Below are 26,161 nucleotides of genomic sequence, written 5' to 3' on the forward strand. Positions count from 1 at the left end.
CAGAAATCAGAAAAGCCGCCTCTTTTTAGTGAGCGGAGCCTGATGATCCAGCTCACTAAAGAGAGTCAGACTTCCCATCACCAGTAGCTGCTGTCTGTGTGTGCCTGTGTCTCAGTCTCCTCTTCTCTCCACTCATCCAGCTCTCTCACCCCTCCCCAATTCCTGTCATGTGCATTGAACAGGCATTAGAGGGAGGCGGGTGGTGCAGAGAAGAGGGAGACTGCTCCGTATCTAGGTAATGTAAATCAAACTAGTATAAACTCCTGAAATGTTACAGAATGCGGAAAAAGGCATTTTTAAAATCAGCGTAGCATAGGCTATTGGAACCTGTCACCAGCTAAAAGTGACATTCCTATTTAGCGTTTTGCTTTAAGCAAAGGAGGCACAAGGGCACCTCCATTTCGTTGCAGATATTGTCACTTTTTAAGGGTGGCACGGTGGCTGAGTGGTTAGAACTACAGCCTTGCAGCGCTGGGGATCTGGGTTCAAGTCCCAGCGTCAACATCTGCAAAGAGTTTGTATGTTCTCTCCGTGTTTGCGTGGGTTTCCTCCATGTCCTCCAGTTTCCTCCCACACTTCAAAACATACTGGTAGGTTGATTAGATTGTGTCCCATTGGGGACAGGGAACAATTTGGAAAGCTCTGTGGAGCGCTGCGTAATCTGTGTGCGCTATATAAATAAAAGAATTATTATTTGCCTGTTATTTGTCACCATCTTTCATATTCACAATATACTTCATGTCCCCCACGCCTACTCTATGTGGAGGTGATATAAGTGGGGAAAGTCACAATTTCTGCCCATGAACCTGGAATTGCAACCCTATTAAGGCTTGTATGCCAGTGCATAAATGATCCCCTCTGTGCCCAATCTATCAGAATATAAGAATAATTATCCAGTGAATGACATAATGAAAAAAAACCCCAATGCCCAATTTTTCACGATTTTTCTACCAATAAAATAGGGCTAAAAAGAGATGAAAATCTTTTACACGTCCCATTAAAGTATCAATAAAAACATCAGCTAGTGACCACTTACCCAACTCCATACACTGGGAACGTTAACATAAAAGTGTGGGTGTCATAAGATGGCGACGCAAAGAAATGTTTATGGAATAAATAACGGGGAGGTGTCATTTGGGCCTCACAGTAAAAGTTGTAAAAAACAAATCCCACAAGAAAAATGGTCCAATTGTGCCTTTTCTCTGGCAATTCCACTGCATTTGGAATGTTTTTCCAGGTTCCCAGCTCATGGTACTGAATATTAAATGGCGCCACAGATAACAAGCCCTCATGTGTGTATGTAAACAGAAAAATAAAAAAAATAATAGCTTTTGGAATGCGAGAAATGAAAAACGGAATCACGGAATCCTGCAATAGGTGAATACTGTTGGAAGGGGTTATTTTTAACACCTTTATTTTAAAAGGGGTTGTCCAGGATAAGAAAAACATGGCGGCTCGACCTTTATCACACAAGGGGATGTGTCTGGTACCACGGATCTAATGTAAATGAGGTTTAAGTGTAAGAATATTAAATAAAAACTGTGGACAATTCTTTTATCTAAAGCTGGACAACCCCTTTAATAACTTTTTATCATCTTTACTGTGTACACATGATTTCTATCGCTTTATACACTATGTCTGGCGGCTGACGTAAATGGCAGATCCAGGGGCCATTGTAAGGCCAGCAATCACATGGTAATGTATGCCGAGATGAGATCTGTGAGTCCATTGTGTGTTTACAAAGCCTTTGATGTAGACTTCAAAGTAAACTAATGCAGTGGGCGCATCAAGAGGATCATATGGATGTGCAAACTATACTAGTAGGTAGCGCAAAAGCAGGTCCTGAATTAAATTAGGTTAGAAAAAAACTGAACCTACATTTGGTGTTGTTAAATTTGCACTAAAAATGTATGTATTTTAGAATAGATCATTAATTGAATTAAAATAAGATGTAAGGTATACGCTTTCTAGAATTCCCTTTTATGTGAAAAGTCACCTGTTTACCTTGAGAGTGGTCACTTTTAGAAGCTGCAGGGGAGATTTACTTTAGACACCCCTGCATATGTTGCTTTTTCTTTAAATGGGTTGTCCGGGGGTTGAAAAATATGGGAGCTCTCTTCCAAAAACAGCTCCTCCCCTGACCGTGGGTAGTGTGGATTTGCAGCTAAGCTCTATTCATTTCTATACAGCTGAGCTGCAATACCCACCCTTCTATGGTCAGGTGTGTCGCTGTTTTTGGAAGAAAGCTGATAAATTTTTCAACTTCTGGGCAACCCCTTTAACTGCCTGTATTTTCGGTTCAATAGATCACAAGCCTGATGCAATCTGAAAGATGAAATTCTTATTTTTAATATGACACCAGAGCAGTGTCGGACTGGGTTTTCTTAGGCCCACCAGAGAAAATTAATTTGGGGGCCCACTCTTCATTATCCCCCAGGAAGTATACTCTAGCAGCCTCCAAATTGTGGTGTTTTCTAAAGGACCTCTGGGGTTCAGTATTGGGTTAAACCAGGGCCCACCGGAGGATCCTCTGGTACTCTGGTGGGCCAGTCCGACACTGCACCAGAGGTAGAAACAAAGATGTGATACTGCCTCTAAGGCCTCATTCTCACGGGCGAGTTTGATGCTTTAAACTCACAAACTCAAATTGGGTTCTTGCTGCAAAGTCCATCCCGAATGGTCAGAAACTGGAACTGGATTCAGCATGTCCTTTGAGTTTCACGGTTTCTGAGCGTTCACACCAGACATTAAAGCAAGCACACAATCTGAGTTTGATGCGAGTTTGATGCATTAATCTCTCTCATAGGCAAGAGGCCTAAAAGTGAATCATCTAAAGCAAAATATGACACATCTCATCTCATTTGCATATGTATTGGGAGGGTTTTTAATATAGGTAAACAGGTAAGATTTCACATAGAAGGAGGAAAAGACATTTCATACCCTAACTGAAGGGGCTAGTAGTTTAGAGGGGTAAAAGCTGGTGACGTTGTTCCTTTAAAATACCATATATACTCAAGTACAAGCGACTCTAGTATAAGCTGAGGCCCATAACTTTACCACAAAGGAAAACTTTACTTGAATATAAGCCTAGGGCAGGAAATGCAGTCGCTACAATTTAATAAAGTGTCCAGCAGCCTCCCCTCATTAATAAATGTCAAGCAACCTCCCTTCGCTAATAAAATGTCAAGCAGCCTCCCCTCATTAATGAATTTGTAAGCAGCCTCCCCTCATTAATGAATTTGTAAGCAGCCTCCCCTCATTAATGAATTTGTAAGCAGCCTCCCCTCATTAATGAATTTGTAAGCAGCCTCCCCTCATTAATGAATTTGTAAGCAGCCTCCCCTCATTAATGAATTTGTAAGCAGCCTCCCCTCATTAATGAATTTGTAAGCAGCCTCCCCTCATTAATGAATTTGTAAGCAGCCTCCCCTCATTAATGAATTTGTAAGCAGCCTCCCCTCATTAATGAATTTGTAAGCAGCCTCCCCTCATTAATGAATTTGTAAGCAGCCTCCCCTCATTAATGAGTGAGGGCAAAGAGCATTGACGCACCTCTGCCCGCACTGCCAGAAAGACGCTCGGAGCCACGGGAAGAAGCCAGGATGAGCTGTGAGGAAAAGAGGATCTGCAGGGAGCGCTAGATGGTAAGTATTAAGTTTATTATTTTTAAAAGGGCTCCGCTTCTGGACATATCATTAAAGGGTTCTCCCAAAGTTCAAAAACACGGCTGCTTTCTTCCAAAAACAGTGCCACATTTGATCATGGTTTGTGCAGCTTAGCTGTTTAGAAATGAATGGAGCTTGGTTTAAATTACCACACCCTACCCATGGTCAGGTGTGGTGCAGTTTTTGAAAGAAAGCAGCCATGTTTTTCATCCTTGGGAGAACCCCATTGACGAGAGGGCTCTGCTACTAGACATTTTATTCATTAGGGCCCGCAGGGAATGTTGAAAGGTAAGTACTACTTTTTTTTTTACATACTCGGTATAAACAGAGTGAAGCTTTTTCAGCACAAAATTTGTCGTCTTATACCCGAGTATATACGGTACTTATCTATTCTAAGGATACGTAAGTAATTGTAATCTTTAGACAACCCCTTTAAAACAAAAGCACTTCTTACCCGAGTACAACACTAAAAGGCCAGCCCCATATAGCACCGGCAGCTACACCCAGCACAGCCACAGAGACCTTCTCCATATACCAGCCAGTCATGGCGATCAGCGTGGTATACATGCAGAAACTGCTAGGGAGATACGCTGATGAAAGAAATAAGAACATATCAGACAAAGTGGAAGAACACACAACAAATGTAATTCTGGAAACTGTGCCCAATTACTGGGGCAAGAAAAACAAAAAGAGAATAATATCAGATGCCCATTTCCATTCTATGTGTAGGGGACCCCAGCTGAGCTTTGGGAAAACCACTTATATGGTAAGTAAATAGGACTGAAATACCTAATTTGAGAAACACAATTAAAGGGAGTCTACCACCACCTCCAAACATTGTAATCTTTTTTTAAAGAATTTTGTAGATTTTGTAGAGAATACACTGCAACTAATATCATACCTTTATTATTTCTGTTCGTTATGTCATTTCCAAGATATTCCCAGGTTAATCTGTATGCTAATGAGGCAGTTGGAGCCCCCAGGTATGTCCTCAACACCTGGAGCTCTACTATCCCTGCCTGAACAACTATCCTGTTCTTCTTTCAATGTCGCCAAAGGCTTCACACAAGACAAACTTCCTGCTTATCTGATGGAAAAGGTAGTAGTCTAGTGGGAAATAGTAGTTCTCCAGGTGCTGAGGACACAATCTTGGTGCACCAACTGCCTCATTAGCATTTGGATTACACTGGGAATTTCTCAGAAATATATGATACCAGAAATAATAAAGGTATCATAGATATCACAGAATATTTCTCATGGTGCCGGTAGATAATAATGCTTGAGGAGGTGGTAGACTCCTTTTAAGGTCATAGCTCTGCACAAGAAGAGTATAATAATCCAACATTATATCAGCACATACCAGCCGCCGAACAAAACATCCCAGTGCTGAGGACAAGGAAGGCCAGCATCAATCGCCCGACATGAAGACCAAATCTTTTACATACAGCTCTTTAAAAAGAAGAGTGGTGTAGAGGGGTTAATTAAAAAGTACAAAGTAACTTAAAAGAACAAACCTATACAATTCAAACAACAGGATAGAGGGTGCTGCTCCCAAATAATTACAGTGTATACAGTGCTGCTGACTTTGTTCTAATTTTTTATTTTTGTGGTGCTTAGTAGAGGTCAGTCTCCTGGTTGAAACCTGCTGGGAAGCATCTCAATGAACCCATTTATTATGTGAGTGTTGTAGCTGAGGATGTGCTCTTGATTCTTGATAGATCTACTACCATTGAATATCTGCCTTGCCACTACTGCACACCTTTTATAAGTTTTATTATACAATACGAAAAATTCTTTATAAACAAAATGTACAAAAAAAAAACATCCTCATTGCATTTTCTATAGATGCAATGGCAACAATGCTCTACGTTGAATACACAGAAGTGAAGAGGTACAAACAACTGGTATTTAAGTGACTTTTGTCCAAAATATATAGGGAACAATGTCAACAATTGATCAATGCAAGGGCACAGCGAGTAAGAACTGTTTTGCAGTAGTTGTGGTGCAGGTTCAATCAATGCCTACAGATAGGTTATCAATATGTAAAAAGTAGAAGACTCCTTTAAATGGAATCTACCAGAAGTTTTAACTATAGAAAGCTGTAGACAATGTTGACTAGCAGCCCTGGAGATATATGTAACCATGCCTTTGTGAGTGCTTTGTAAGTAGAAGCAGGACTGTAAAATGTGTATTTACATTCCATGACTGTAGCTGGACTTGAAGTACTGGGGGAGTCTCGGTACACAGCTGCGTTCTTAGATCCATAAACTTAAACTGCTCCTCAACCTCTCCTATCTGCTGTAATATCTAACCAGAAGCCTGCTACTAAGCGCTGTAGATGTGAAATCTCATACAGGAGTGCTTCAAGTCCAGTTACAATCTTGGAATATAAATGCATTTTTACCTAATAATGTCTGCAGCCTTGCATGAATAAAAACTGATGACAGATTCCCTTTAAGAGTTGTATTCACAGTAGATACTTACTTGTAAAAATAAAGTTCACATACACAGCTACAGAAAGCCAAAAAGCAGCGAATGAAGTAAAAGACCAGAACCTACAAGAGAAAAGAAAATAAACATTGATTTTCACCATTTGCAAACAACTCATTAGAAGCAAATGGAAACTAGAGACTTACTAGAGCTGAAAAGACGTAGCGATTTTTAGTGTCTTACCTTGTTTGTCTGGAGGATGTTTGCATGGAACCATGCCGGTAAAGCGTGCAGCCACAGGTACGCGTAGGAACGTATTGCATAAGCTGGAGAATATTCCCATGTCTGGAAGCCTTTGCCATATACGAGGTAGTGAGTCTAAATGTTAAAGAAATTTGAAAATTATAATTCTAGTTCTAAAAAAAAATCTATGTTACTTGCAAAAGTTACAAAAAGCTCCATACATTTTGAAGCAAATAAAAACTTACGATAAAGTGATAAAGACAGTCCTCGGGTTACGTACAAGGTTTGTTCTTAAGTTGAATTTGTAAGTAAGTCGGAACAGTTGAACTTTATAATTGTAGTTCAAAGACAAATTTTTTTTGTTCTAGTGACAACGGGATTTTAAAATTTTTGGCTGTAATGGGAACAAGGATTTTAAATAAAGCTTCATCACAGACACCTTACAGATGACCATTGCAGTGCTGAGACTCACTAAGATCGCAAAAATACATCGTCACTCCGTCAGACTAATGGAGCAGACGGCTGCACATGAGCGTTCTGCTCCATTAATCTCTATGGAGCCGTCAGAGATCAGTGAGCGCAGCGTTCAGCAATTTCCGTCAGCTTCATAGAGATTAATGGAGAATAACGGTCATGTGCGCCCGTCTGCTCCATTAGTCTGACAGAACAGAGCGTTTTTGCAATCTGCGAAGGTCTCACCACTGATCAGAAAGTTAGGCCCTAACTCATTATCACATGACTTTGGGGGATAATTTTTTATAGGTAAACGGGTGTAATTACCTATAAGGAGAGGCAGAGGCTCAACCCCCTAAACATTCTGCACCCAGTCACATGTGTAAGAACCTCCCGATCACATCTCCAGGACTTTTCCAGAGCTGCACCAATTCTCTGGAATGCCCTACTCTGGACTATCAGACTAATACCTGACCCCCAAAGCTTCAAACATGCTCTTTAAAACCGATTTATTCAGGCAGGTCTATCACACTCGCTAGCTGCATACAACTTTTACTCTTTATTAACAAATTCTGGCTACTCCCTGTGTCTGTTATCTGGAAAATGCTTCTCTGCAGTCCCACTGACTTTGGACTCTGTATATATGATGGCAGCTGATGGCTTGCAGACTGTAAGCTCTTGCGAGCAGGACCCTCTCTCCTATTGTTTCATATGACTGTACTCAGTACAGTCTGCTGTGTTAGTATCGCTTTTGGAAATGTGACTTCAAGTACGGTCATGGGAAGAATAACCAAGCAAAAAGCTCCCATAAGCAAGAACGGAAGAGTAGAAAAAGCACTCTCATATCTGTTTACCGGCATTGAATAATGTATAGCACATTAAATAACATTGCAATAAAAGAGATCAGAGCATACAGTAAACTAACATTCACCTACTGATAGGAGAACGTACCACTGCCCCACACATACTCATTCAATGTCCCATACTTACAGGTTCCCAGTAGTTGAAGGTTTCATCACAGTCGGAGATGTTACTCAGCAGCGCCGCACAGAACCGGGCAGATATCAGGCATTTAAATGCAGTTGCTCCTTCAGGTGCCCACACTTGTCCGGCTTTGCTACATGTAGAACTGAAATATAATCAAACATAACCATTTTTAAGCAATTTCTAAACCAGAAAACGGGGCTATGTTCACAAGACATTATCAACACAACCAGTAAGGAAACTGAAAAGCCTTTTGGCACTCATGATGGAGAGAAGTGCCTATAGGGCTGCACTGGACTTCAGACAGGGTTGGCTCCAGGTTTCAGTAGGCCCCTTGGCGGCAGAGCCTCAGTAGGCCCCTTTGCAGTAAACTCACATGGTGGCATTAAAAATTCAGAAACAGTCTACTGTTCCCTAAAATATTCCCTAGTTTATCGAACCAAACAGCCCCCTCATGGGTATTTTACATAAGTCCTCCCTCACACCCTATGGATTCATTAGATAAGCCCCCCTCACCCCTATGTATTCCTTATATACAGTCCCATGTGGGGCCCCCAGCAGCTCTGGGCCACAGCACTTGCCCAGGTATGCCCAGTTCTGGGACCGACCCTGATTTTACTCAAAGTCAATCAATTTGATGGAGATATCAGGGTCCTAGAGCCTCAATTTCTCATAGGTGTTATAATATGAAAGCTGAGCTCTGATTGATTTCCATGGTCAACTAGAACAGTTCTATCTCATACACTTCTAATAAATCTCCCCCAGTCTCTCTACAAAAAGACTTTGGAGAGATTTAACATAGGCTGGCGTCCCATGTACTGGCATAAGATAAAACCTTGCCCCCCACCACCAGAGTAGATACATCATGAGGCTTAGACCAGGCTTAGGCCCGTTCCCCACTTGCGAGTGTGATGCGATGAACTCGCATCACACTCGCAACGCAAGCTGCCGGGAACGCACGGCCTGAACGCTGCACCGCGGGAGTGAACTGACATGCTGAGTTCACTCCCGCGGTGCAGCGTTCAGGCCGTGCGTTCCCGGCAGCTTGCGTTGCGAGTGTGATGCGAGTTCATCGCATCACACTCGCAAGTGGGGAACGGGCCTTAAGCTGTGTTCATACCATGTTTTTTGTATACGTTAAGCATATATATTCTTTTATGCTGCAAATCTATTATGCTGCAATTGATATTGTCATGATATTTACTTAAAGGGGTTGTCCAGGGGTTTAAAAATATGGCGGCTTTCTCAATAAACAGCGCCACACCAGACCATGGTTTGCACCAGTATTGCAGCTCAGCTGTATGTTGATGGATGGAGCTTAGCTGCAATATCACGCATTACCCATGGTGAGGTGAGGAGCGGTTTTTGGAAGAAAGCAGCCATGTTTTTTAACCTATGGCCAACCCCTTTAAAAATGTCAAGATGTGATGAGATGTACAACAGTGTAGTAGGATATAGTTACTGGACTTCTGGATTTAGCACAGGGATTTGGATTGGTAAAGGAACACATGTTCCCTAAGGCCGCGTTCACATGCAGCTTTCAAATCAAATGTAGAAACACGATTCAAGTCCAGCGGGAGAAACTCACGGTGCTTGTTCCCCGTCACAAGAGCTTAGGTCTAAAGGAATCTGTGATCGGGACAAGCTGGGCATGATTTGCATTTCTTAACGCTATTCAAACGTGAACGCAGTTTAGGAGGATGAAAATTTGGATTCTGACAAAGAATGACTGAATGAATGGATTTTCTTATTTCTGGGGTCTTATTACAGGGTCTGCATGGGTTATACATACTGCATAGGGAAGAATAGATCCTGCCTTATACACTTCATCCCTATGGATGGGAAATAATTGGCATGTCTATGGATGAGGGATACATAGTATGTATCCCATGCACACAGTGGGCCTACTGCCTACCATACACTGCTATTTATTTATTATGTGCAGATCATATCTATAAATGTATTCCCTTATAGCTCTTATACACCAGAATGTAGGATGCAAAGACTTGCGCCCCCCACTGGAGACACGTGCACACTGCAGCAGCACACTACACACTCCTATACACACAGCACACATGCGGTTTATACAAGAAGCGGCCCTCACTCGGCTCTGTGCTCGGTCCCCCGACCCTCCTCTTTGTGTTTTCCGCTATTTTCCTCCCTCTCTCCACCGGTTCCTTTCCACCGTTGTCGAGCCCCCTTGGACGCCATTGCTACTGAGGGCAAGAGAACTCACTTCCGCGTACGAGCAATCATTAGGAGGCAAGCGGACGCCATCTTTTCTCCTGGCACTCGTTACCGAATGCGCATGCGTGATACGGGGACGCTTAGCATGACGTGTAGTAGAGCCAAGTGTCAGGTAGACTGGGGCAGCAGTACAGTGCGGTGTAGGGGGCGGTAATGTACTGCAGTAGAGGGGGCAGTAATATAGTGGCAGTAGTGCAGTGCAGTATAGGAGGCAGCAGTATAGGGGCAGTAGTGTAGTGTAGGGGGCAGCAGTATAGGGGCAGTAATACAGAGCAGTGTAGGGGCAGTAATATAGTGTAGTGTAGGGGGCAGCAGTATAGGGGCAGTAAGACAGTGCAGTATAGGAGGCAGCAGTATAGGGGCAGTAATACAGTGCAGTGTAATGTAGGGGGCAGTAATACAGTGCAGTATAGGGGACAGCAGTATAGGGGCAGCAATACAGAACATTGTAGGGGACAGCAGTATAGGGGCAGTAATACAGTGTAGGGGACAGCAGCATAGGGGCAGTAATACAGTGTAGGGGACAGCAGTATAGGGGCAGTAATACAGTGTAGGGGACAGCAGTATAGGGGCAGTAATACAGTTTAGGGGACAGCAGTAATACAGTGCATTATAGGGCCAGTAATACAGCATATTGTAGGGGACAGCAGTATAGGGGACAATAGAGTAGTGCAGTGTAGGGGAAAGTTGTTCAGTGCAGTGTAGGGGGCAGTGCAAAGATGATATAAACCATAAAACGTCATGTAGTATATTCCTGTAGATAGGGTGTATAACCTATCATGTGATCAATTAAAAGGAATCCAATGTCTCAGGTATATGAACAGTGTGCAAGTCATAAAACGCAAAATGAATATTGCAGGCAGCGAATAAAGTTTGCCTACTTTACTCTGGACAACGTCATCTCACAGTTGCAGCAATTTGTGTAATGCATTGCACCCACATCTTCTATTATCAGGTATTAGCATTGTAGCCTAAAACTCCTACATCACACTGATTTTTACTGCAGCAAACATGTCTTTAGTCTCTGGAAAAATTCTGTAAGAGAGAACTGATACTTACTATGGTATATGTCGTATGAAGGGGTGGTCTGTAAGATTGATCTGCTCATCATTGGCCTTTGTTTTAATTAATTGTAATATTTCTGCATGGTGCTGTATTACAAAGTATTATATACTGTTTTTATATAACTTTTTTGTGTCACTAGCTGTTTACCCACTTTATCCCATATAGGGCCACCTGTTTAAAGGAATAATTCTGCCAGGTTATAGCAGATGACAGGAAAAAAAAAAAGGAATGGAAGGTGTTTTTTTTCCTGCGCCGAGACAGAAAGTGAAGTGAGGTATTGGGGGCTAGACAACACGTGGAAGAGGTTTTTAATGGACTGGTTCAAAACGCCACGTGTGCCACCACCCTAAAGCTGCAAGGAGACAGGGGAGTGAGGCTGAGGAAGTCCAGACTGCAATAAGAGTAGGGATCCGCACCGTTAAGTCCAACTGTCCAGTCCCGGAAACTTGTTTTGCCAAATCCAGATTGGCCTTATATCGCAACATAACTGGAGGAAAGCAACTTGATGTCCCTTTTACTGAACCTCTTAACCATCAAATATAAATGGAGACTCTCCCATTCTTCTTATCCCTAATACAGGTACACACATCTGCTTGAATTTGCAAACCTACATGATGACAAGCCACAAAGCTTCTGGGAGAATGTCCTATGGATAGATGAAACTAAAATCAGACTTTTTGGCAAGACACATCAGCCTTGAGCAAAAGGAGGTCAAGGGTTTGTCAACATCTATGTAGCCTGGAGCCCCTCAGGCTCATTTGCATCATTTTAAACAGGGGCGTAACTTGAGGGGGTGCAGAGGTTGCGGTCGCACCCGGGCCCAAGAGGTTTAGGGGGCTCTTATGGTGTCACTTTCCCATATCAGAAGACTATTACTATAAACCGTACATTATAGTCGGGGGCCGGTCAGCTTCTAGTTACGGCACTGATTTTAAAAGCCTTTTTTTTTTTTTTTAATAAAAAAAAAACAGGGCATGAGATGCTAAGAGAAGAGCACATCCTGCCAGAAGCAGCACAGACCAGCATAGCAGTGTGCTTGCTTTACAATCTTTCATCCTGGTGGTAGATGTCCTTTAAACTAGGGGTAAAAACTATTTTGTCCACATGTATATATAGATTTATGTATTGTTATAAAAAAAAGACAACAAAATGTGTACAGATTAAAAAAAAAGATTTTATTACCATGTCATGGTCTACGTTTAGCAACCAGTTCAGCATTGCAGGTACTACTCCTTGTACGATTCTGAGCTCCACTGGATAAACATTGACAATGCCAGTGCTATATAAATGATTAAATTAAAAACATAAATGCAGAGAAAATGTTATTCAGATGTAAATAACAATATTTTTTTCCTTTGCAGAATTTTTGCAACCCTTTTGTTTCCCTATAGATAAAATGCTACCTAAGCGTGACTTGTAAGCTCCTCTGTAATTCATCCCTTAGTAGTAACTGCATCTCCAGTGCCGATCTGTAACTCAGGGCTCGATCACAAGACTGATACGTCATCCGGTAACACAGACCAGTTTTCCCAGTCTCCGCATTTTCATACTGGTCCAGCAACTGAATATTGACAATGTTTCCCTTAGATATCTGAAGTGCTATGGTGTGAAATTCTACATCATCAAATATGGAGTCACCATCAATCCAAAAACTTATATCATGAATATAATATGGCGGATATAAAGAAAAGTTTTGAAAAGTTCTTAGGTGATGAGTAGAAAACTGTTCAATGAACCTTTCATCTTCTGTCCATAGCATTCGCCAGTCTTGAATATCTAGAATATTCATGGCTATTAAATCTAAGTTCAGATCTACTATAAGAACCCCAAGCTCTTTGTACTGATCTCCAGGAGGGACCACCTTGATGTCCCCTATTATCTGATCACAGTTAGAAGTCATTACGATGGTATAATCTTTATTTTTCTGATGGAACTTCACACCAAGAGCGTCATATCCGGTTTTCTCCTTATCCACAGAGATAATCGATGCTGCGATCGACTCTATGGCATATTTAATAGTGTCCATTAATAGCTGGAGCTGAACTTTTGACGTATTCTCATGGTAACCCAACAACATAAGCATCTCGTGATAAACTGGCATGGTCCTTGGCGATATTAAGGACTTCCTAAAAACAAGGCCACTCCCGATGGTCAGAAGACCTGGTCCAGGGTTGGACTTATGAGTGATGTCATCAATAAAGCATAAAAGTGATGGTCTTAGATGATATAGGCCTGGGGTATGACTGGCATGGGCACTGCCCACTGACCAAAGGTTCTGTTCATGAAAATGTAAGTTTTTGTCACAAGAACTTTGTGATGCTTCCTTGTCTTTACTGAGTGTCACATAATAGAGGCGACAAGTATCCTTTCCACATAAAATAGGGAAATGATCTTGGATGACGTTTACAGGCAGCTTCTCTTCACAATACTTTATTAGTTCTTTATATAACATGCTGATGGGGTGACATGATGTTTTACCTAGGAATCCCCTTAAAGAGAAAAAAAAAACACATAGGCCATATTTACCAAAATTCTGTAACAATAAATCGGCACTTAGCAATACCAACAGGTAAGAGCTTTTATTTCTTAAATTACTATTAAAAATTTTTAAGCGGGGTCAGGATAGGCTGCAGTGTACTCATTGTGCATGTGTTATAGCCACAGCGCATGCGCAGCGAAGCCAGGGTGCACTACTCAGGACTCCACCATATCACAGTGCATTCTCCGAGAGCACCAGGTATGAGTTTAATGTGCCTTATCCAACTTATCTTCAGGAAAGTATAATGTCTATTCATTCTCCCTCTTCCTACAGTCCCAAGTAGCGAAGTACGTATCAAAATATGACTGAAAGCAGCATCTTTTAAGTTGCTTGGAACTGCAGGAAGATTCCTCAAGTCCCGTCTGGTGTGCTGGGGCCATGGCCCGGGTGCCCACAGAAAGGGCTCTGAGTGCCACCTCTGGCACCCGTGCCATAGGTTCGCCACTACTGCTCTAGGATCGGAACTGCTCAGGGAATAAAGAGATGTTTTCATTTAGAACGCTCAATAATATCCGTAAAATGGGGCCGGATTTCACCGCATTTCAATTTTTTTTCTGCTTGCCAGTACACAACATTGAATATTGCATACAGCCACTAGGCAGGACAATCTGTCATGCAGAAAACAAGCCCTCATAAAGCTCCGTACAGCCAAACATAAAAAAGTCAAAGGAGTGGAGCAAAAAATGGAAAAACAAAGATGGGCATCAGCAGGAAGGGGTTACATTTAGTGACATATTGACATATAAATATATGTGACAGTGTTAGTATAAGAATCGTGGATCAATAGATGCAGAGCTCTACACTCCTGCAGAGATCTGGTGATTGAATTATATGGATAGCAGAAGGGCTGGTGCCGGAATATGGATTGTGAAACATTGATAACGTACAGTAAAGGAACCCTCGGATGAAAGACAACCAGATAGGACACAGGCTATAGAAAGTAAATCACCTGTCCTCTTCAGCTTCAATACATTTAGGGTCCTGGACAGAAGTTAACTTATCAATTAACTGCAATGCGGTGATGTTCTCTAATGGCAGACTTCTGGTGAACACGTGATTCAATGCTCCAACCACATGGAATGATTTTTCCTGACTCCTAGAAAAGAAGAGATATTAGAATACAACCTTTTGACCACTAAACTCAGAAAACCCCTTTAGAGGTACTTGTGCCACAATTTTAAGTGCCCAAGAGGCGGACCCTACATCTACCGTCTGCACCAAATTCTCCCTAACCCATCCCTATAGGAGCATTCAGGGCAGAGAGGATGGTGTATGAAGAGGCGGCCATCATAACTGTTGTGAAAGCAGCTCTGGAGATATTAAATCATAAAAACAGAAGTCATATTACCTGTACCCAGTGCTCTGGTAGCCATAATGTTTATCAGAATCGAATGGGACCACTGAAGTCAGGATATACCCGGCCGGAGAAGCCATCGCAACCACTTGCCAGCTATTATGCCATTCCCTCCTCGGGTGATCGGCAGGAGTACCACCTTGTCCTTGGCATAGAGCCACATGGATTTCCCCACATGGAGAAAGTACATCTGCACAGCTGTGATGGAGAAAGCACAAATACCCTGCATTATTATAGTATATAATAGTATATCCAATTATACAGACATGGGTAGTTACATGCAACTTAAAGGAAATCTACCATCAAAATCCATCGTGATAAACCAGGGACACTTCTCATAGATCCAGGCACCGGGACTGTGGCAGTCTTCTAATATTTGTTATCCATGGCCTCCTTCCTTCTAAAATCAACTTTTAAAATCATGCTTATGAGCCAGAAAGGCTCTGGGGTGGGGGACATTACCAGATCCCCTCTGTGCTGTAGCTTTAGGGCTCTTTCACACTGGTGATTTGCCTAATTACATAAATGCAATTTGCCTAATTTACATAAATGTAAATGCTATGTTAGCATTGTGTTAACAAATGTAAACAATCATGTAATTATGCAAATCACTTATCCTCATCTGTTGTAATGGGTTTAAAAACGCAATCAAAACGCAGCGTGCGAACGCAGCCTTACACACTGTTATATTGCACAGGTGCTAAACGAATGGGGGAGGATGGGTGAAAGTAGAGGATGAGTTAAAAGAAGGTGGGTGAGAGTAGAGGATGAGTGTGAGTGTAGAAGCCTGTAAGTGTGCAGTCACACGTCACATATGACGCATGCGTTTAAAAATGCATTGCAACAGCTGAGGAGAGATGTGCCTGATTAACAACACGTTAACGGTTGCGTTTTGTAAAGAGTATGCTGGGGCTCATTAGCTTATTTTTAAAAGTTGATTTTAGAAGGACTGAGGCCATGGATAACATATATAAGATAATTATCACAGTCACGGTGCCTGGATCTATGAGTAAGTGTCCCTGGTTTATCATGATGGATTCTGATGATAGATTTCCCTTGTATCTTCACCTTTGCAGTAATTTGGCAGATACCCATGTGTGGGTATAGAGCAGGCACTACTTATTAAGTTATCTTTATATTATATGTGACAGGTTACGTATGCCTCCCATGCCCAAGGACATATGCACATCATAGATGATACCGTAGCTCTAGCACCTTTATAACCCAGGACTAGAGGGTCACTACATGTTATGACCACTATGGCCAACCGACCCCAAACTTGTATTATATGGTCACCAATTTTATCTCATACTACGTGCAGATCAATGCTGTGTACTTACCTGAGAAAGAAATTGGAGAGCAAATCTCTGTTCTTCTTCACTCCCGCCTTTCTGCCGCAATGTGGAAAGTTAAAAATAATTCTGTCATATAGTTTATCAGTGAGAAAGGCGCAGGCATGGAGTTTTGTAGCATCCACACCAAAGTGAACCACTGCTCCTACAGAATATGGGGACAAAAACAAGATATGGGTAAGTATTAGAATATCATCATATAACCACAGTAATAATGATACATCTATGATCAATTGGTTAAAGGGATGTTCTTGTTTCAGCAAATAAATGTTATTGTCTGTATAATGAAGAGTTCCCAATATGCAGGCTCTGTGCAGCGCTGTGTAATCTGTGCTGTATAAATAAAGCAATTATTATTATTACTTTCTGTATCATGTCCTCACAGTTTTCTAGATCTCTGCTTGCTGTCCTTTTACTTCCTGTGGATAGAAATCTGTCTCTGGTCATGTGATGTCACGCAGGTGCACGAATTGTTGTATCCCTGGTCATGTGATGTCACACAGGTGCACTACTTGTTGTACCCCTGGTCATGCGATGTCACACGGGTACACGACTTGTTGTATCCCCGGTCATGTGATGTCACACAGGTGCACTACTTGTTGTATCCCCGGTCATGTGATGTCACACAGGTGCACAACTCCTTGTATGACTCCTTGTGCGGCAGCAAGTGAATGCAGAAGGCCCATGGGCGGAGCCCTCTTCAAACACACTGGGTTTTTGCTCCACCAGCGGCGTGTGGAGGCCGCCATCTTGGGCCGGATCGTCACACAGTAGAAAAAAAAAACCTATAAGTTCATATCACCCCCCTTTCCTTAGAACTGATATAAAAGAAACAAATGAAATCATAAACATGTAGGTATCACCGTTTCCCAAAATGTCCAATCTATCAAAATATAAAAACGGTTATTGCCGGTGGTGAGCCCCATAACGGAAAAGAGTCTCTCCAAACCTCCACTTTTTGCCATTTTGCAACACATAAAATTTTTTATAAAGAGTGATCAAAAGGTTGTGCAGTCCCCATAATGGTAGCAATGTAAACGTCATCTCATTCATCAAAAAAATGACACCCTGTACAGCTCCACACACTGAAGTATGAAAAAGTTATTGGCTTCAGAATATGGCAAAACAAAGATTCTTCTTTTTTGTACAAAAGATTAAAACTTTTTAAATCTACTAAAACATAATAATACTTAACGTAGATAAATTTGGCATCTCCCCGATCATACGGACCCAAACAATAAAAAGGGGTAGAGTCATTTGGAGCGAACAGTGAATGCCGTAAAAACAGGACCCAAAAAAAATGGCAGAAATGTGTTTTTTTTTTGTCAATTTCATCAAATTTGGAATTTTTTTTCCACCTTCCCAGTGCACGGCATGGAATATTAGATACTGTCAGTAACAAGTATAATTGTAAAAACAGCAACATTGGAGAACTGCTGCCATTATAACTGATCTGTCCAGGGGTGTCGACGGTCATCAATATTTCAATTCATGAAAATCCCTTTAAAGGGGTTGCCCGATCACATCAGGGGGCTTCATTAACTGTTTACTGTACTGACAAATGTAGTGAAGTACTATGCTCAGCAATCTCCATCAGTGCCATGGAGACAAATAGAGCTGCAAGGCCTAAGGGTGCTCTCATACAGTAAGTTTTATGTCCGTTCTTGGTGTGTTTTTAAACGGACTGAAAATGCATGGGTTTTTGCATGTTTACATTGTGTTTGGCTGGTTTGAATCTGCTTTTCTTCATTTTTTGGAAGTGTAAGCAGCTGTGAAAACCAGCCAAACACATGGTAAATGTGCAAAAACCCATCGGTTGTGTTTGACCAGCTGCACTATTCATGTTACAACCACTTATTTATAACTTTACCTTTACTTCTAAGGTGCTGGACATTGCTCCAAGCCGGAGGCTGCTTACGGACAATATCTTCTGACTCATAACAGGTGGCAGTAATGTGATGATGTTGGTGGCTGTTATCACAGAGGGAAGCAGAGAAAGAAAAATTGCCCTCTCCGACTAATAGAAGAGTAAACGTCTTCTCCTGTAGATCTCGATCTGATTAAAATAAATACAAACAAAAAGTAACATGCCGTTAGTGAGGGCCTACACACCACCAGCATAAACCATACCACCAAATATTTGAACAAAAAATAACTCCAAGTTTAGAAAACTGATCAAACTAAGGGGTCTGTGGCGTGTATTCCTTTCCCTTGGTACGGTATATTTACAATCTGACATGTGGTATGGTTTGGCTATGTGAGTTTTCTATCTTTGTTGTGTCTCCTTGTATGCCATTATATTTGTAGATGGATTGTATAACCTACCTCAAGGCCCTCTAGTGACTGTTACTTGTATACATGTCATTTTAATCCTTTGTCCACATATTATTGTCTCTATTGTAATTTATTTTGATTAGATTGAATAAAGATATATCAGTTTTCTAAACATGGAGTTATTTTTTTATATAATAAATGCAACCATTAAAAAGTATAAAACAAAAGAAGCAAGGAATTCTGCAGGCTTCAGGACTTAGATCCAAGCAGAATATTCTCTGGGGGCTTGCATTATAGGTGTAGTCATTTTGGGGTGTCTATTCTATACATTGTGAAGCAGGAGATTCTAGATACACATCAAGTGATCTTTATCCCAGTAAACTAAGAACAGAAACACAATATTAAATTAAAAAAAAAAAAAAAAAAAAAAGAAAAAAAGAAACGCTATTCCTCTTACTCTTATTAATCTCAAGCCTCTCTGATTCCGCTTCTGCTCAGTTCACTCCTAGACATACAGATATTCCAGTCCAGACAAGGACAGGCAGATGGGAATCTCTGGGCATTCTGTTTATACATGTAGATGTGAGTGTAGAACAAAAAGATACAACTGAAATGGTGCCATAATAAGAGAGGACATCTATCTTCTTGCAAAAGCTGAACTTACTGAATAATGAACTTATTGTGATGAAATAGCCCTTAAAGAGGCTGTCTGACAAAATACACGTATCCCCTTTATAACATCTAACTTTTAGACACTTCTAGTACTTATCCCCCAAAGTATCTATAGGTTGCACAGTGCATAATACCTGGTGTAAAGCCACAGTTTGCTAGCAATGGTGGTGGTTGAATCACACAACTAGAAGCCACAGCAGTAACAGACCCACTACACAGTAATGCACACAGCAATAGACCTGCTACACGGTAATGCACACAGCAATAGACCTACTATACAGTAATGCACACAGTAATATACATGCTCCAAGAGAGAGACCCACATCTAATAGATAGATAGATAGATCTCTAGACATTAAAATATCCCTTTAAGAAGTGGTGAAGACGTGGGTCTGGACAATCCCTTTAACGTTGTCCCTTAACCTATATTAAACAATTCTCCTTTTCTCAATAATGTATCCAGATACGATTCTGCATACATCCCCCTATAGCTTGGTGTCTTACATGTACCCAGTGTAGTGTGTCCTGCATTGTGATGTCACTCACCCATGACCCATCACGTCTCACAGTCACCGCTCATACTATCAGACACAAGCCGGAGATCACGTGTAGAAGAGGCACAGGCTCCGCACATGGAACAACCATGAAGTGCTACGATCACGTGACCCGCTCCTCCAGGCCGCTTCCTGGTTCTGCGGCGCATACTGATGACGTCACGTTCTGCTGCTAAGAAACGGATGTCAACAAAGTGGAGCTGAGAACTTCAGCAAAAGCATCGCGTATGTATATCTATACAGCGTGTAGTGCATGGTATGATCATATGATCAGTCTATGAGTGATACAACACACACATATGTGAGTGTGTTTGCATAGCATGCATATATATATATATATATATATATATATATATATATATATATCTTATGTATATATATATATGTGTGTGTGTAAATGTGGAGAGACTGATTCATCATATGGTGATGACAGTAAGTTGCATGTATTTAGAAGGTGATGAAAATTCACACATAATGCAGTTTACTAAAATGTGTAATTTTCATCACCTTCTAAATACATGCAACTTTCTGTCATCACCATATATATGTATGTAGAGATATGTATATACTCTATATGTTTATGCATTTTTCTTCTGTTCACAAGTTGCAGGAGTGTAGGTATCATGGTTTCGATTTGCAGACTCCCCTTGTCTGGGGACTGGATAATGATCTATCAGATATAGATTACTAGAGCCCCTCGGTGCTGCAGCTTCACAGGCTGTTACACTGTCCCCCCTTTCCTCTGTTCCATCAGCACTTTCCCCTCCTTCTACATGATGTTATCTCTCTGCAACAGGGGAAGTTTCAGCATGCAATGGACAGGGGACGGTGTAACAGCCTGTGAATTTGCACCACGGGGTGGCTCTTGTAATGCCCCAGAGGTCTTCCAGGTCATTTCTAAATAATCTAAAATATATTATATTACCACTGTCACTGTGCCTGGAACCTATGAGTAACCTTCGGTGAACAGAGCTGTATAAGGCATCTGATAGACTCTAATAAATTGTGCTGATTCAGAGAGGCTGTCATGGCAATGGATCAGCACCTTCTCCCCCGTGCTGAAGTCATTTTAGATACATTGAACAGATACGACTATGGCACATAACAGGTTAACTGCCACAATAAATACCAGCACAAATCTGGGCAGTTTACAGCAGGTGTGTTCTGTATAATACAGCTGACACCAGCCATGTATAGAGAGAGCCCTCTCCATGCAGCCCCCCCCCCCCCCCCATTTTGGGGAACAGGTGGCTGTTTTCGTTTCTATTGTTTTAATGCGTTCACTGAGGTTCTGTCGCCAGGGGCCTACTGAAATCTGGAGCAGGTCCTGTTTACTACCGCTTTATGCCAGAAAACTGATATAAAAAAGGTTCAGCGGTTTTTCAGACATGTCATTTTTATAGACTCATGTCCTCCATATCTAAGATCATTTATGAGCACAGTATAGCAGGGAAACCCTAAGGCCCCTTCTCCACTGGCGTTTTTCACGCGCGAGTTCTGCGCGTGCATTTGACGCTCAGAACTCGCATTGCACTCTGTCCCATTGTATTCAATGGGTCTTTCTCCATTTGCGTGGTTTTCAACGCGCGTGCTTGCGTTCGTTTGCACGCGCGTCAAAATCGCAGCATGCTCTATTTTTGCGGGTCACGCGCGTTTTTCACGCCCCATTCAAGTCTATGGAGATGCATCAAGAACGCATTGCACTCGCAATCATTGCAAGTGCAATGCGAGTGCAATGCGTTTTAAACGTAAGGGTTGCTAGGTGACCAGAATAACATTATTTCCCCTGCTCGCGATCGAGCATTTAATTAAAAAAACACAATGAAGAACAGTGAAGAATAGAATAAAAACATTGAACACAGTGACCACAGTGACCACAGGATCATTTAAGAGAAAAACACAGTGCAGAACACAGTGCAGAATAGATTACAGATGTTCGGCACATCTGCTTACTTGTCGGGAGATACGCGCGGAACGGCGCGCCCAAAATAGCATGTGAAGAACAATATATATGTGTGAAGAACACATTGCAGATGTATTTAAACATCTGCAATTTGTTCTTCACACACATATATATTGTTCTTCACATGCTATTTTGTTCGCGCCGTTCCGCGCGTATCTCCCGACAAGTAAGCAGATGTGCCGAACATCTGTAATCTATTCTGCACTGTGTTCTGCACTGTGTTTTTATCTTAAATGATCCTGTGTTCACTGTGTTCACTGTGTACAATGTTTTTATTCTATTCTTCACTGTTCTTCACATCTGCTAAATTGTCGGGAGATAATATACGCGCGGAACAGTGAAGAATAGATCGCCGATGTTTGCAAATTATCAGAAGACATTATTTTTCAATTAAATAACACATTTTAATCCCAAACCATGGTCCCTTTGAAATATGCTCGAGTCTCCCATTGAATCGCGCGTCAAAAATGCGCCGAAAACGCAAAAAAACCGCAAATTACTCCAAGGAAAAATGGAACAAAAACGCAGTCAAAACGTCAGTTTTTCACGCATTGCACCCTGACGTGAAACGCAACGCTAGTATGCAAGAGGCCTAAAGGGGAGCCCTTAATATCATTACATTGGGATATTTATTTTTGGGTTTTATATGTACCATAACTTTTTACTCTATTCTGTTCAGGAAAATGTCCCATTTTAGTTCTGATCTAAAGGCAGATGGCCATGGTGAAGTCTGGGCAGATATGAGACCTGAGACTAAATTCAAGCAGTATGGATGGAGGTGCAAAACCAAAGAGGACTCTTATTGTAACAAGACTCTCATTGGAAACTGGAATCAGGAACGTTACGACCTGCGTAAATTGGAAGAAAGGAGATCAATGCCCTCACAGGTACTGATTACTAAAGGCAAAGTATACTCCACCAGAGGGAAGCCAATGGGGACTTTCATTATGCCTTAAGCTGCCAGTTTTCTGGTTGACAAGGCACATAAATCTCTCCATCCCTGCCAGTTTGGGGCGTGTCAGATGGGGCGGCAGGGGCATGAAGTCCTGGTTCATTGCAATTACTGTAGTAGAACTGGTGGAGACTATAGCTGAAATCCCCAGATCACACCTGGTCTTAAATCCCAACTGGCTTAGATTGCATCGATCTTCTAAGAGACCAGAGCCTCTTAGAAGATACGGTTTCCGCAGCCCTGCGTGGGGAATTTTAAGACTGGCATTTTTATAAATTCCCCCGAAGTCATCTTCCTGTACAGTGTCTGGTGATTGCTGACATTACAGCCCTAGTACTGCTTGTCTTAAAGGGGATTTCCCACAAAACAAGTTAGCTCCTATCCACAGTATAGGGCATAACTTGCAGATCGGTGGAGGTCTCAGTGATGAGAACTCCACAGATCACGAGAACTGGGGGTCTGATGGAGTCCGAGGTACTTCCATCAGACCCCTTGTCGCTCCCTGAGATGAGCTGAGCCGACGGCGGTGTATGTCCGCTTTGCTCCATTCATCTCTATGCAGCTGACAGAGATTGCGGAGCGCTGCACTCGGCACCAGGGTCTTCATTAATCTGTCGTCACCTGCACTTCTTGGGAAGTGTGCACCAACTTTAGCATAGAGCATGAGACACAATACTGTTGAGTTGCAGGAAAAAGTAGCACAGTCTGACTCAGTACCGGAACGCCATTATGGGTGCAGAATTTTGTGGCGTGTCAGGCATAGGGCAGCCGAGGACACAAAACGAAGACACCTTATAAATACATGTGCAAGCAGTTTGCACGTTCTTTTCAGTGTCTAAAGGCAGTCAGAAAATTGGCGCAAACACTTTAATAAATGTGGCTTCTTGAACCTATAAAGTCGATGGAGCAATAGGAGCAGAGGTGCAGTTCCCTGAATTGACTGTTATACTGTACATTCGTCATTGTTTGCTTAAAGGCCTATGGAAACCCCTTTAGGGTTTGTGCCGTTTTCCTCTTTGGTCGATCAGATATTGTGGTTAAGTGTCCAGAAGATTCATAAGAAGGTTGACTAATCAATATGGCTTCTTTTTCAGTATTCTCATTATTATGAGACCTCATACAATGCTGAATATCTCAGGAACGGCAGCTCTACAGGCAGACAAGGTACATCGCCACATTATATATACGTTATATATACATCCATGTTTGCAATTCCTAGGAAAGAACTGGTTGGTGAACTGCTGAAACATATCAATAACTACAATAAATGCAGATTTTGGTATTAAAACTTCAATTTTACTTCTTTTTCCAGTTTTCAAGAGAGAGCCTCATGCATTCCCAGGACATCAACCTGAACTCATCCCACCTCAATATAAACCTCCGGAAAAATCCTGCTATATGATCGACTATGGCAGCTCCTAAGCATCACCCAATGAACACAGTATAGAGCCGAATCTTACTATTATGTGATATGTGAGAATATTTAATAGACACATCATACTTGTACATTAATGAAGTGACAGGAAGGCCCCTTTCAGACACCTGAATATGGTGGCCGTATGCTAGCTGTACGTACATTAGCTAGCATACGGCCGCCATACAAGTACATTGTGCATGGCACAGTACGGTAAGCACACACGTGTCACCGTACCATGCCGTCCCTGAAAGAAAGATAGAGACTGTGCTATCTTTTGCTGTCCATACAGTCCAGCAGCACATCTCCTAATGGAGATATAGTGCTCCCCCCTCCACCTATTCACCCAAACTTATACTATGCCAGAGTACTGGCCTGGGCGTTGCATTCGTCCATGTGAAAGAAGCCTAAGGGCGCAGTCACACGGTGCGTTTTAAGGAAATTTTCATTGCGTTTTGAAACAACTGATGAGGAGAGGTGATTTGCCTTATTACATTACTATTAACATTTGCATTTACAAAATGCAGTGTAAATGTGATGTTAACAAGTGTCGACAATGTGTTAACAAAATGTGATTGTAAACATACTGTTAACACATATGTTGATATCACAATTACACTGCATTTTGTAAACGCCAATGTTAACAGTAATTTAATTAGGCAAATCACCTCTCCTCACCTGTTGTAATGCGTTTCAAAGCACAATGAAAAAGCAACCGAAACACATTATGTGACCATGCCCTAAGTCCCATTTACAGGATTGACCAAACTCATAGTGAGTTATCATGTAGTGAGCTATGTAACAGCTGAAATGCTACGATCTTAAAGCTGTAGGTGAGTAGTAGTGCAGCAGTGCCCTGGCTGTGGAATTGGACCACACGGCCATGCTTGATTTGGTACACAGATCATGTTTCTCAGACAGGACATAGCTATCTAGCACTAGGCACCATGACTGTGGTTATCATGGCCTGCTTTCTTCTAAAATCAACTTTTAAAATTATGTTAAAAAGCCTGAAGGGCTACTGGGGCGGTTCCCCGAGCTCCTCCCCCCTGCAGATTCAAAGGCTGTTATACTTCCCTCTTACCACTGTGTACTGAAACTTCCTCTGCTTCAGGGAGAGTACACCATGCAGAGGGTGGTGGTTGGGGGGAAGGGGAGACAGTGTAACAGACTTTGAAGCTGGTGTAGGAATATACATTGCATGGCTGCTCCACTAGATACATCAGGAGACCTATGCCATTTGATGTATATGGAGGAGTGGGGATTTAATCACACTCCGGTGCACAAGTCTTGGCATGTGATAAATCTCGCCCAATATTTAGGTCATAAACAATATTAAAGTGTCAGTTACTTGAGGCGGTCAAGATGCGGCCATGATTAACCACATTATTCAATTGGTCTATTACAAAAAGAGTGTTTTCAGTTAATAGTTATGTGGTTACCTGCGAAACCTCAGAAGGCTCAATTAAAGGAATTATTGGAATGTCCAGTTAATAAATACTCCATTCCTGATCACATTCCAAGTCTTCTGAGATCATGATCTATACTATGCCCATATACAGGCAGTCCCCGGGTTACGTACAGGATAGGTTATGTAGATTTGTTCTTAAGTTGAGTTTGTATGTAAGTTGGAACTGTATATTTTATAATTGTAACCCCAGGCAAAAAATTTTTTGGTCTCTGTGACAATTGGATTTAAATTTTTTTGGGAACCAGGATTAGCAATAAAACTTCATTACAGACAACTTTGATAACTGTTACAACTGATGATTGTAACTTGGGGTTAAAGTACAGTAAATTACCAACATCCAGAGGTCCGTTTGTAACTAGGGGTCGTCTGTAAGTCAGGTGTTCTTAAGTAGGGGACCTCCTGTATATCTGCCCTCATCCGTGGAATCTAATATTTGATCCTGTTGTCCTGTCATATGTAGTTTTGCAGTAGGATGGGACAGACTTTCATTCATTCTTAGTAATAAAATGTAGGTGAACATGAGTGAAAC

The 26,161-nt window shown here is 41.7% G+C and overlaps 3 protein-coding genes across 6 annotated transcripts in view; 1 reads left to right on the forward strand and 2 right to left on the reverse strand.

Annotated features, from left to right (window-relative positions):
* ALG9 (ALG9 alpha-1,2-mannosyltransferase) overlaps positions 1-10,093 on the reverse strand; it is a 72,118-nt gene extending 62,025 nt beyond the window's left edge. For 2 of the 3 annotated variants that reach the window (XM_072155744.1, XM_072155743.1), the window contains exons 1-6: positions 9,880-10,016; positions 7,782-7,920; positions 6,339-6,473; positions 6,150-6,220; positions 5,026-5,114; positions 4,120-4,255 (exon numbers count right to left, since the gene is read on the reverse strand). In XM_072155744.1, coding sequence (XP_072011845.1) covers positions 4,120-4,255; positions 5,026-5,114; positions 6,150-6,220; positions 6,339-6,473; positions 7,782-7,920; positions 9,880-9,986 — 677 coding nt within the window. In that variant the 5' untranslated portion in view covers positions 9,987-10,016. Of the gene's footprint in view, positions 1-4,119; positions 4,256-5,025; positions 5,115-6,149; positions 6,221-6,338; positions 6,474-7,781; positions 7,921-9,879 lie in introns of all 3 variants that reach the window. The other variant, XM_072155745.1, reaches the window with a different exon arrangement.
* Positions 10,094-12,241: 2,148 nt separating this feature from the next.
* Positions 12,242-19,991, reverse strand: FDXACB1 (ferredoxin-fold anticodon binding domain containing 1). Its single transcript, XM_072155746.1, has 6 exons — positions 19,825-19,991; positions 18,203-18,388; positions 16,321-16,477; positions 14,975-15,178; positions 14,576-14,722; positions 12,242-13,576 (listed from the first exon to the last, which is right to left on the reverse strand). The coding sequence occupies exons 1-6, from the start codon at positions 19,826-19,828 to the stop codon at positions 12,487-12,489; spliced, it is 1,788 nt and encodes a 595-aa protein (XP_072011847.1). The 5' UTR covers positions 19,829-19,991; the 3' UTR covers positions 12,242-12,486.
* On the forward strand, positions 19,882-26,160 carry CFAP68 (cilia and flagella associated protein 68). 2 transcript variants are annotated; one of them, XM_072155749.1, is made up of 4 exons: positions 19,882-20,088; positions 22,475-22,682; positions 23,842-23,911; positions 24,060-26,160. In XM_072155749.1, exons 1-4 carry the CDS (start codon positions 20,060-20,062, stop codon positions 24,167-24,169), a joined length of 417 nt encoding a protein of 138 aa, XP_072011850.1. In that variant the 5' UTR covers positions 19,882-20,059; the 3' UTR covers positions 24,170-26,160. The 2 variants fall into 2 exon arrangements, with proteins under 2 accessions (XP_072011850.1, XP_072011851.1); XM_072155750.1 differs by having other exon boundaries at positions 19,886-20,057.
* The last annotated feature ends 1 nt before the right edge of the window (position 26,161 follows it).

The sequence above is a fragment of the Engystomops pustulosus genome, chromosome 6 (assembly GCF_040894005.1).
Source record: "Engystomops pustulosus chromosome 6, aEngPut4.maternal, whole genome shotgun sequence".
Classification (NCBI taxonomy): Eukaryota; Metazoa; Chordata; class Amphibia; order Anura; family Leptodactylidae; genus Engystomops; species Engystomops pustulosus.